Consider the following 13124-nt stretch of genomic DNA (forward strand, 5'->3'; position numbering starts at 1 on the left):
AAGATGGAAACTATTGTTTTCGGCTCCCATTCCAAATTCTGTTCCTTAGTTAGGCATTCCAAGTCTCTAACAGCAGTCTGAATTTAACCCAATCTGCTCGCAACCATATATCATTATTTGATCCAGATATGACCTTCCACCACACATTTGAGCAATCAATAAAATTTCTTTTCTTTCTATCCCTGCAATATTGTTTGATACACTTTTATTTCAGTATATCTATGGAAATTCTTATTCATGCCTTTGTTATCGCTAGACTTGACTATTCCAACATGTTCCAGGCTGATCTTCCATATTTTACCCATAAACTTGAAGTCATCCAAAACTTGGACTCGCATGTCTTAAATTGCACCAATTCCTGTTCCTCTATTATCCTTAGGCTCATTGACCTACTTTGACTCCTGGTCAAACAATGTCTTAGAATTCTCATCCCCTTGTTTTCTAATCCCATCATGGACTCAGCCCTCCCTATCCTGGTAATCTTCCAGGTTCATAATCCTCTGAGCTATCAGTGCTTATCTAATTTAGGTATCTTGAGCAGCCCCAATTTGTATCACTCCATCATTGGTGGCTGCACATTCAGTTGCCTGAGCCTGCAAATCTGGGATACCAGCCCTACACCTTTTCACCCTATTTTCTCCTTTAAAATACTCCTCAAAACCTACTTCTTTGATCTAGCTTTTGTCAATTGATCTAATATCTCCGAATGTGGCTCAAACCCATAGTTTGTTTTATAATGCACCTGTGAAGCATCTTGGAATGCTCTATTATATTAAAGACACTATATAAATATACATTATTGTTGTTATAACTTATTCTCGGTTATCATATCCTGTCTGCAACTTACTCTCAGACATTGGTTTCCACCTGGAACTCGCTCCCAGATGTTGGTCTCGGTCTGTAACTCACTCCAAGAAGTTGAATTCTGTCTGTAACTCATTCCCAGACATTTGGTTACTGTCTGTTAAGTCACCCTAAAACATTTTGGATTCTGTCTGGAACTCATTGCAAGACAATGGTTTCCATCTGTAAGTCACTCCCAGATGTCGGTTACATGCTCTATTGATTCCCTTGTATCTCCTCAGCGTTCCGTTGACTGCATGAATCCTTTCTCGCAGGAGTTGAACCAGCTAGCTGAGTACCTTCAGGTGAGCACTATTCATTTTCAATATTTCCCAGCAATACTGGAACAGACTGCATGAAATGGGGAACTTTGTTCCACGATTGCAGTAATATTTTGTTATATTTTCCTGCTAATAATCTCACTTCACTATTCACACTAGAAATGCCTTTTTCTGGGATTTGACATTTGCACAAGAGATTGACATTTACTGATGACAACTGATGTGTCCTGGAATGACTGGTATTGTCTGAAGTTCTTTAATTGGCTACCTACCATGCTGAACCACAGATATCACATCACTGACCTTTCACCTCTTCAAACTTAATGGTCTCCACAATGGGGGCCTGGGTGAAGCAGTGGGTCAGATACTCATTGCTAACTGTGCCCAAGAAGATTTTTAATTCTGTTTCATCATTAGGGGATGCAGCAGCATAGTGGTAGTGCCACTGGACTAGCAATACACATACCCCAGGCCAATGTTCTGGAGACATGGGTTCAGTACACACCATGGCAGATGGTGAAATTTGAATTTCAATAAAAAAGCTGCATAGAGGCTGGTATTCTGTAACCAAGTCACCCATTATTTACTTGTGCACAGTACACTGGCTATAGCCAGCCAGCTCAGAGTCAGTCCCTGAACTGAGGACATTCTGTTTCCTCTGTTTATATTGGCCCATCAGGGCTTTCTGATTGGCCCAGCTTAAAAACCCCAATCAAGGATCTCATAGTCAACAAGATCCACCTGGAATACATCTGGAATGAAGAGCTGAACAAATGGTGATGATTGTTTGGGGAAAAAGCTCATGTGGTTCACTAATGTCCTTTGAGGATGAAAATCTGCCAACCTTACATAGTCTGGCCTACATGTGACTCTCGACCCACAGCAATGTGGTTGACTGTAAACTGTCATGTGGGCATAAATATTGACCTTAAAAAACCACTGGGGCCATGGTACCACTCCACTGCATCTGTGTTTCCTTAAGTGAGGTAACACAAGCAGTGAGACCTCTCCTTATCTGCAGTAATTGCCGTGTTTCAGTAGAATTTGCCTCCTGTTGTTTCCGTGGTGATTCAGTGGGAGAGGCAATGAGTTTGTCTGGCTTGTCCTTGTTTGGTCTTGATCTTGTTATTTTGGGGGGTGGCTAGAGAATTAGTTTGTTTTGGTAGAGTTACAGTGAGCACTGTGACAATGAGTTAATGCTGTTCAGGTTACAATAGACCCTGTAAAGAGTGTGTTTGTGTTGCCAGGGTTATGATGGACCCTATGGCGGTGTGTGTATGTTACTAGGGTTATAATGGGTCCATGGCTGCTTGAGTTTGCACAGAATCCCTTTTAGCAATTGGTAGGTAAAGGGGATTTGTTCTCTGTTGCAGGAAGCTTTACAGCGTGAACAGCTCCTGGAACAGAAGCTGGAGACACTGCAGTATCTGCTGACACACACACAGCTCCTCTCGGACAATGTCTGGCAGGTACAAACTTCACCTTTTCCCCATTTGCTGCATAAACTGTAGGTCTGATTTTAACCCATTCGAAACCAGGTCAGGTAGTGAGGATTCCTCACTGCTGAGTTTGAGGAAAATACTATCTGTCTTCATCACAGGTCAGTGATCCATGACAGAGATTTCCATTGTAAGGATATTTTCCCTCAGCTGATCAATTTTCAGCATATCCCACAAGAACTTAATATAGCTCAATACTCACGAGGGTCAATGACCAAAACTCAATCAGAGAAACATACATGTGAATCAGAACTATAGGGCCTGGTGTCATCTGAACAAACTCAGTGACAGGAGATTTGTATGTACCTATTAACTGCCATGTGTAATGGCCTAGCAAGTCACTTGGCTGTATTTAAGAAGCCAGATCACCATCATCTTCTCAAAGGTAATTAGGAATGGGCAATAAATGCTGGCTTTACCAAGTATATTCCATCTCATGATGCCATGATGCAGACCTCTAGGTTCTGCGCCAGAAGTGGAAGTCAGTTATCCACATGCTGATCGAGGTGCACAGACCCTCCAAGTTTCTGAATCTGTCAAGGCAACAGCAAAGAGTACATTTGTTTGGCAATCAGCAGTGATAAATATCCTTTAGGAATGGGATGAGATTGTGTGGGATTTGTGTGGTAGGGAGCAGGGTCAGCAGTAGATCTGCAGTTGGGTGGTGCAGGATTATTAGTGAGTATACACCAGTGCTCAGTGCTGGTTCTATCTTTTGTCACTATTTATTTGGTTTGGACTGGAAAAATCTTTGGAAAAACCTGTGTGGTGTACTGGTGGGAAAGTGGTATTTTCCCACTGGAACACTACTTCAGTACCACAGAAACTGGAACCACCAGGAAACCATAGTGTTTATACCAGTCAACTGGGATCTCCATACCTCCTATACCATAATCATGCTCTTAATCAGGTAAACATAAATCACATTCACACAAATGAGACATGGGTCACATAGCACTGCAGAACTCAATGAGCTTTTCCTAGCATGTCCAGCTGTGGTCCTCTGGTTACTGCCCTAAAGCGAATGGGCCTTGACCATTGACGAGGATGATGGTGAATTCATCACTGGATGGTTTGTCCCACAGGACACTCAGGCTGAATGCACTGATCTGACATTGAAAACCAGAGCCTCACTCAGAACAGACTTGGAAATCAGGACTGAACATAAAATCACCAAGGTGAAGATGGAGGGCCTGCAAAGTACGGGCAACCAGGACCTTCTCACTCTGTTGAAAGTAGAGAACACAGAAGGGGAGAGAAACGATGGTAACGAAACTCCAGATAGCAAAGATACAGCCTTCCCTGATGCTGACATGGAGGATGGGCTGAACAAGAAACGTCGAAGACCCACTCTACGCAAAGGTGCGACCTAAGGTCAGGGTCGGGGGTCTTGGGCAGGAAGACTTTGGGACTAGGAGAGTGAGGGCAGGGGGATTGGGGGTAGGAGGATTGGGTCTATGACAATTGAGGCTAGTGAATGAGTCGGGAAACTGGATTCGGGGAGACTTGGGAAGGAGGAGATGGGGCAAGGAGACTGAGGGCATAGGTCTGGGGACAGGGGGATTTGGGTAGGAGGATCAGGGCTTGGAACTTAGGGCAAGAGAACTGGGTTTGGTAGCATGGAGAATAGGAGTGGCTGGAACTAATCACAGAGGGTACTAGGGTCTGGGAGCAGTAGGGCTGAGAGCAAGCAGGCTGGGGGCAGAGAATAGGGTAAAAGAAACCTGGGATAAGATGTTACCTCTATCTCTCTTCATTTCTCTCTCTGTCTCTTACTGTCTCTTTATCTTTCTTTTTGATTATCTGTCCTTGTCTGAGTGCATGCATCTTGTCTCTCTCACTCTCATTTTCATGCTGTCTCTGCTTTGCTTGTTGTTTTCTCTGACACTCTCTCTGTCTTTGTTCATCTGTGCGTATTTGTATTTCTTCTGTTCTCTCAGTCTCTCTCTCTCGTGCTCTGTGACTATCATGCTCTCTTGTGGCTCTCTCTCTTTGTCTGTCTGTCTGTCTCTGTCCCTCTCACTCTCTCTTGCATTCTAGTACTCTGTCTCTGTTTCTTCAGATTTTTATCTTTCTCTCTCAGATAAATAAACTGTGCTGGTCCTGTTCAGAGTGAGCTTGATTTCTTTTGGAAGATTTATTTCTGCTAGCCTGGTGTGTGATTACTGAAGGATAGTGTCATCATGCACAGGGATAAACCTGTGGTTCTGCTTGGTGTGCTGAGCTGTTACCCACTTGGTTTTCCTGTTACATATTTGTGAAAGACTGAGAATTCTGTCCCAGGAGACTGAGCATGCTCAATCAATACTCATGAGTATATTCCCAACTGAGATCAGTAGATTCTTGGTGGTTAAGAGAATCTGAGGATATGTGGATAGTGTGTGTAGCTGACACAGCAGATCAGCTATGATTGTACTGAATGGGGGAGAGGATTCAAGGGGCTGGATGAACTATTCCTATTTCTTAAGTCCTTATGTGACATTTAAATGTACGACCGATGTGTCTTCTCTCAATCAAAGTTTATTATATTTTTCTTTTGCAGAGAAAAGACTTCAGGAATCGAAGATTCTGCGTAAACAAGCTATGATTAGAGATATGAGCGGTAACTCAGCCCCAAATAATTTTCCTGAAGTTACTGTGGCCATACACTCCATTCCTCTTTCACCAGCCCCACCCTTGAAGTTGTTTATTCTCCCCCCTCCCATTGTCTGAAGGCGATGACTCTCCTCCCATCACCTGAAGGTGTCAACTCTCACCCCCCTATCGCCTAAAGGTGTCGACTCTCCCCCATCACCTGAAGGTGTTTACTTTCCCTCCATTGTTTGGAGGTGTCAACTCTACCCCCATCACTTGAAGGTATTGACTCCTCCCCCATCACCTAATGGTGTCGACTCCCCTCCGTCACCTAAAGGTGTTTACTTTCCCTCCATTGCCTGAAGATGTTGCTTCTCCCCCCAATGCCTGAAGGTATTGACTCTCCCCCCCACCTCGCCTGAAGACGTTTACTCTCCCCCCGGCCCCCCCATTGCCTTAAGGTATTGACTGTCCTCTCATCGCTTGAAGGTGCTGACATTCTCCCACCACTTCCCATGTCACTTCAAGGTGCTGACTCTTCTGCTCCCCATCCCTTGATGGTGTTGACTCTGTCTTCCCCCTACCTTACCATATCTTCTGAAACTGTCAATGCTCTCCCTGACCTTGATCCACTGAAGATGCTGACTCTCTCCTCATTCTCTTAAGTGTTGATTCTCCAGGACTCCTGAAGGAATGGACTCTCATTCTGTCCCCCTCGAAGGTGCTGACTGTCTCTCACCGTGTCATGAAGATCATGACTCTCTCATTCTCCTCCCCTGAAGATGTTGACCCTTCGTCCCACTTTCCTAAAGATGCTGATTTCAGACTCTATGTCGCTAAACAATTGTGCTTTTGCTTATTTCATGTGCGACTGCAGTAACAAGTATTTAACTTCATTGTTTCTCAGAGAAAGGTCCCCCAGATGTAAAGGTCCTGCGTCAGCAAGCAATTGTCCGTGATATAAGTGGTGAGTCTTTACCCTGTCACAGCAAGCCTGAGTCACTGATGTGAATGTATAAATTCAAAATACCCATTAGCATTCTGATTCTTTGGAGGTTGTGACAGAGAAGGAAAAGAAATATTCCACCACTTGGGGCAGGGTGGATTTTGTGTAATGGATTTGTATTATGAGATGACTCTAAAATTGCACATGGTTTGATGTTTGATTGATATTGATAAGAGACTGCTATCGGGAAGATGCTAGTGAACTGTAGGATGGACAAAGTATCAGTTAGCCCACAGTTAGAAACCATGAGAAATTCCAGGCCCCCATTTTAGCAAGGAACTTAAAACCGCAAAGAGTTTCACTGGGATGATTTTGACAGTGGACACCAAGACTGTTCACACATGGGTCTATAGAAGGGAGATTTGATGCAGATATTAGAAATTATAAAAAGTTTTGACAGCATAACTGTTTTATCGATTTGAGGGATTATCAATAATTGTTAGAGTGAGGTTAGGAGAAATATATTTCCTCAATGGGTTTTTGGAGCATGGAATGATGTATCGCAAGAAGTGGTTGAAACAGAAAATGTTGGCTCTTTTAAAGGAACATTGGATAAATATATGAAGCAAAGGAGAGTCAAGGGCTATGTGGAATGAATGGAGGATTGATAAAAGACAATGGGGGGAGAGCCAGACAGTGGTCTTAATTTTGGTTTGATACAGTGGGGATAAGAGGGAGAGATTTGGACAGTGGGATTAGTGAGGTGAAGTGAGAGTGACTGCCTGTCGAAGACACATTTGACTCTGTGTGTTTCCAAGGAGCTTCATCAAAACTGAAGTCAGTGAAAATCAGAAAAAAACCTCTCCACTGGTTGGAGTCAGACCTGGCACGTAGTTAGATGGTTGTGATTGTTGGACGACAGTCAGCTCAGCTGCAAGGCATCTCTATAGGAGTTTCTCAGGGTAGTGTCCTAGACCCAGTCATCTTCAGCTGCTTCATCAATAACTTTCCCTCCATCATAAGGTCAGAAGTAGGGATTGTCACTGATGACTGCACAATGTTCAACACTATTTGTGACTCTTCAATTACTGAAGCAGTCCATGTCTAGATGCAGCAAGACCTGCATAATATCCAGGTTTGGGCCGATAAGTGGCAAGTATCATTAGCACCACTCAAATTCCAGGTGGTGGCATTCAAATGGCAGAGCAGATTTAACAGATGGCCAAATTCTCTCCAATATCTTATGGTCTTAAGGTAATGACCATCTCCAACAACAAATAATCTAACCATTGGCCTTTGACATTGCAGTTGTGGAATTCCTCACTACCAACACCTTGGGGATTACTATTGATCAGAAACTGAAATGGACTCACCATATAAATACAATGGCTACATGAGCAGGTCAGGAGCTAAGAATCCTGCAGTGAGTAACTCACCTCCTGACTCCCCAAAGTCTGTCCACCATCTACAAGGCACAAGTCAGGAGTGTGATAAAATACTCCCCACTTGCCTGGATGGGTGCAGCTCTAACAACGTTCAGGAAGCTTGACACCATTCAGGAGAAGCAGCCGCTTGATTGGCACCTCATCCACAAGCATCCAACTCCCTCCGCCACTGACGCTCAGTAACAGCAGTGTATACTGTCTACAAAATGCATTGCAGAAATTTTTAAGGCTTCAGAGGCAGCACCTTCCAAACTCACAACCCTTATCATCTGGAAGGAGAAGGGCAGCAGGTCTATCAGGACTATCATCATGCTAAGTGCGACTGACTTCGAACAGATCAAGCAACTCAAGACTGGGCATCCATGAGGTGCTGTGGGCCATTAAAGCAGCAGAATCATACTCTAACACAATCTGCAATGCCATGGCCTGGCATATCCCCAATTCAAACATTGCCACCAAGCTAGGGGATCTACCCTGGTTCAGTAGAGTGTGCAGCAGGGCATGCCACGAGTAAAACTAGGCATAAGAATGAGGTGTCAACCTAGTGAAGCTGAACTACTTGCATGACAAACAGCATAAGCTGCGAGTGATAGACAGAACTAAGCAATTCCATAACCAACGGATCATTGATAAGCTCTGCATTCCTATCGTATCCAGTTATGAATGGTGGTAGTTAAGCTGTTAGGAAGGCAAATGCAATGTTAACATTCATTGCAAGAGGGTGAGAAAAGAAGAGCAGAAATGTACAGCTAAGGCTGTGTAAGGCTTTGGCTAGACCACATTTGGAATATTCTGAGCAGTTTTGGGCCCTGTATCTAAAGAAGGATGTGTTGGCCTAGGTGGGAGCACAGAGCAGGTTTATAAGAATGATTCTGGGTATGATGGGTTTGTCGTATGAGGAGCAGTTGAGGACTTTTGGTCTGTATTTGATGGAGTTTAGAAGGGTGAGGGGGATTTGATTGAAAATTACAGAATACTGAAAGGCCTGGATAGATGAATGTGGAGAAGATGTTTCTACTAGTAGGAGAGACTAGGACCTGAGGGCACAGCCTCAGAGTGAAGGGATGACCCTTTAGAACTGCGAGGAGGAGGAATTTCTTCAGCCAGGGGCTGGTTAATTTGTGGAACACCTTGCTGCAGAGGGCTGTGGAGGCCAAGTCATTGAGTGTATTTAAGACAGAGTTAGATAGGTTCTTCATTGGTAAGAGGATGAAGGGTTTCGGGGTGAAGGCAGGAGAATGGGGTTGAAAAATGCATCAACCATGATCAAATGGCGGAGTGGACCTGATGGGCTGAATGGACTAATTCTCCTACTTTATCTTATGGTCTTATGGTGGTGGACAAATAAACAACTCGCTGGAGGAGGAGGCTCCACAAATAACCCCATCCTCAATGATGGAAGGGCCCAGCACATCGATGCAAATGATAAGGCTGAAGCATTCGCAGCAATCTTCAGCCAGAAGTACTGGGTGGATAACCTATCTTGACCTTCATCAGTGTTCCACAACAGCACATATACCAGTCTTCAGCCGATTTGATTCATTCCACACGATATCAAGAAATGGTGGGAGGCACAAGGTACCGTAAAGGCTACAGACCCTGACAATATTCCAGAAATAGTACTGAAGACCTGTGCTCCAGAACTTGCCATACCCCTAGCCAAGTACAGTTCAGCTACAACACTGGCATCTACCCGACCGTGTGGAAAATTGCCTGGGTATGTTGTGTGTGCAAAAAGCAGGACGAATGCAACCTGACCAAATACCATCCCATCAGTCTACTCTCAATCATCAGTACAGTGATTGAAGGTCTCATCAACAGTGCTACCAGGCAGCACCTGCTGTAATAACCTGCTCAGTGACGCCCAGTTTGGGTTCTGCCAGGGCCACTCAGCTCCTGATCTCATTACAGCGTTGGTTCAAACATGGACAAAAGAGCTGAATTCCAAAGGTGAAGTAAGAGTGGCAACCCTTTACATTAATGCGGGGCATTTGACTGAGTGGGGCATCAAGGAGTCCTAACAAAACTGGAATCAATGAGAATTGGGACAAACTTTTCCCTTGTCGGAGTCATTGCTAGCGCATTGGAAGATGATTGTGCTTGTTGGAGGTCAGTTTTCAAGACATCCCTGCAGGAGTTCCTCAGGCTAGTTTGCTAGGCACAACCATTTTCAGCTGCTTCATCAATGACCTTCCATCCATCATAAAGTCAGAAGTGAGGATCTTCACCGATTATTATACAATGTTCTGCAGCATTCTTGACTTCTCAGTTATTGACACAGTCCATGTCCAAATGCAATGAGATATGGACAATAACCAGGTTTAGGCTGACAAGTAGGAAATAATATTTGTGCCACACAAATGCTAGGCAGTCACCATCTTCAATAAGAGACAATCTAGCCACTTACCCTTTATATTCAATGGGATTACCATCACTGACTCCCCTACCAATACCATCCTGACCTTCCATTGACCAGAAACTGAACTTGACTCACCATATAAATATTGTGGCTACAAGAGTAGGTCAGAGGATAGGAGTACTGCAGTGAGTAACTCACCTCCTGACTCCCCAAACCTGCCCACCATCTACTAGGCACAAGTCAGGTGTGTGATGGAATACTCCCCATTTACCTGGATGGTGCAGCTCCAACAACACTCAAGAAACTTCACGTCATCTAGGACAAAGCAGCCCGCTTGTTTGGCACCACATCCATAAGCATCCATTACCTCCACCAGTGATGCTCAGTAGCAGCAATGCATTATCTGCAAGATGCACTCAGAAATTTGCCAGAATGCCAAATTAGGCAGAGTGTTCCAAACCCACGATCACTCCCATCTAGAAGGACAAGGGCAGCAGATACATGGGACAGCACCACCTGCAAGTTCCCCTCCAATTCACTACCATCCTGACTTGGAAATATATCACTGTTCCTTCATTGTTGCTGAGTCAAATTCCAGGAATTCCCTCCCCAAGAGCATTGGGGGTCTGCCTACAGCACATGGTCTTTGGTGGTTCAAGGCAGCTCACCACCACCTTTTCAAGGGTAAGTAGTGATGGATAATAAATGCAGGCCCAGCCAATGATGCTCACGTCTTGTGAATGAATTTTTTTTAAAAATAGTTTGGGGTTGATACAGGAACATGGGGACAGAGTGGAATGGTGGAATTAGTTGAAGATTTTGACAGGACAATGGGGAAAGAGCTGGACTGTGGGATTAGTTTGGAATTATTTCGGAACTATTAGTAGATAGCAAAACAATGGAATTGGTTTGTGATTGCTATAGTGAAGAGTTGCACAGATATGTGCATTGAATGACTTGTTTCTAGATACCACAACTTTAGACCTCTTTCTCAGCTACATTCTCAGTATAAAGTGTATAACCTGCATTTAATGATCACAGCATCCTGACTTGAAAGTATATCTCCACCCTTCCACATTTGCTAAAACATCCTGGAATTCCTATTTGGTTAGTAAATGCCAGTTGCTACACTGTATGACCTCCTGCTTATAATAAAGTTTGCTGTCACCATACTGTTAAAGTGTAGGAAACTACAAGGTCAGGTACAGTAGAGGAAATCCATGATGATGCCATCTTAGTACGCTGTCTGAGCTGCTGCTCAGGATGAAGTTTGCTGCCCCCATTCCCTTTAAGTGTAGGAGTATACAGGTCCTACTTTGTCTAGTGTGGGAGAAGAAAACCATCCCATGAGTCTCTTGTAGATAAGATGTAGTTTATTACATGTTAGCATCTAGTTTGAGGTTAGACAGGTTGATTGATATTTTACAGAGACTTTGAGGAGGATCAGATGTTAGGTCTTACTGCTTTGAAATCCTAAACTATCTTTCCTGCAAATTCAGATGAAATCATCATATGCGCGGTGCTTATTGGGCTCCTCAGTATTAATCTTTTCAGACGCAAATAATGCAGTGCATTAATTCTAGAAGGTGGTTGCCACTACCTTCTCAAGCTTTTCCAGTGATGCCCAAATCCTGAAACCTGATCAAAATGGATGTCACATTAAAGAACTTCATGACAACGTATGAATGAGCATTTCATTGTTGCTCATTACTGAGCCATTCTCAGGTTCATTGACAATTCTGCCTCTGACAGCAGATGGCGCCAATGGCCAGTTCTTTGGAAATGGGACAGCTGGAATCCTGTGGTCACAATGTCAGGAATGCTGGGTGGATTTGGAATCTGGATTATCGGATTGAGAGGGGTAAATAATCTCTGCCTCACCTGCTTTTATCTTTGTTACAACTCAACCTGCATAGTATAAATGATTGAAGGAACAAATTGTTTATAGAAGCTTTATGTGAACAGTTTTGAAAGGAGTTGGTGCAGTTTATACCACAACGGTGTATAATTCCTTCTAGGTCAGGAACACCATAGGTTAGATACAGAGTAAAACAACTACTGTCCAAACAAACATTCCCAGGGGAGCTGCACCAAGGAGTAGATAAACGGGAAATCTCCCACTACTTCCTATCAAACATTCCCTGAGGAGGAACAGTATAACTGCCTTCCCTACTGATGCGATAATCTGTCAACTACGCACAAAAGTGGCAAGCAAACTCCTTACACTAAGGAAATACAGGTGGTCATCAAATGCCAGCCTTATCCTAAAGCATCCAGAGAACAGATTAATGCATAATCTTCATTATGTCAACTTCCATTCCTACTGAGAGTCACAATTTGCTGGTATTGCAGCAAAGGCACATTTTATTTAATTAGCACCTTTAGAGTAATAAAATGCCCCAAGGTGGTTCAGTGGAAAATGATAAAACTAGATGTGACATTGTATAAGAATATGAGAAATAGGAGCAGGATTAGCTCATTCAGCCCCTCAATCCTGCTCCACCATTGAAAAACGATTATTAGCTGATCTTCTGTGTGAACATTTCACACACTGCCCCTGTATTCCTGGGTGTTTTTAATATGTAGAAATCTATTGATCTCAGTCTTGAACCTATTCAGTGACTGAGTGCCAGGGGCAGGGAGATCCAAAGATTCACCAACCCTCTGAGTGAAGAAATTCCTACTCATCTCAGTCCTAAGTGGGCAGCTGTAAGGCAAAGGAGCAGGAGGTGGTTCTGATAGACGAGGTGAGCAAAGAAAGGTCATGAGGGGAGATAAGAGAGAAACTAGAGAAAGCTGTGAGTTCAGGACGAGAGGTGTGGGATCTTTAGAGATGGTCTGTATTTATGAGTTGGTAGAAGTGAGGGATTCCACAGAGGCAGCTGATCAGATGCTCACAGTCTTTGTGACAAAGAAAGCCGTGATTCCTGATACTTAACTGTTGGAGAGTTTCAGAAAATGGTTTGCTCACTGGAATGTGGCACATCATGAAAATGTTTGACACAGAAAGATTCCATCTATATATTTCATCTATGTCTCCCCTCAATGATATGCTGCCTGGTTTTTACTTTCCAACCCAGTCACTTTCTCCTTTCGACAATGGTCTTACATCAGAGTCAGAAGCTCCCAGTTTGGGCTGACACTTCCAGTGCAGTACGGAGGGTGCACTGCACTGTC

At 43.8% G+C, this 13124-nt stretch overlaps 1 protein-coding gene across 1 annotated transcript in view; it reads left to right on the forward strand.

The window, feature by feature from the left end:
• Window positions 1-1091: 1091 nt before the first annotated feature.
• The window catches only part of LOC109916302 (sarcolemmal membrane-associated protein-like), a 14105-nt gene continuing 2072 nt past the window's right edge, over window positions 1092-13124 (forward strand). Inside the window, exons 1-5 of the mRNA XM_048610534.1 lie at window positions 1092-1148; window positions 2498-2593; window positions 3709-3985; window positions 5166-5225; window positions 6105-6164. Coding sequence (XP_048466491.1) covers window positions 1101-1148; window positions 2498-2593; window positions 3709-3985; window positions 5166-5225; window positions 6105-6164 — 541 coding nt within the window. The 5' untranslated portion in view covers window positions 1092-1100. The remainder of the gene's footprint in view (window positions 1149-2497; window positions 2594-3708; window positions 3986-5165; window positions 5226-6104; window positions 6165-13124) is intronic.

The sequence above is a fragment of the Rhincodon typus genome, chromosome 22 (assembly GCF_021869965.1).
Source record: "Rhincodon typus isolate 14 chromosome 22, sRhiTyp1.1, whole genome shotgun sequence".
Classification (NCBI taxonomy): domain Eukaryota; kingdom Metazoa; phylum Chordata; class Chondrichthyes; order Orectolobiformes; family Rhincodontidae; genus Rhincodon; species Rhincodon typus.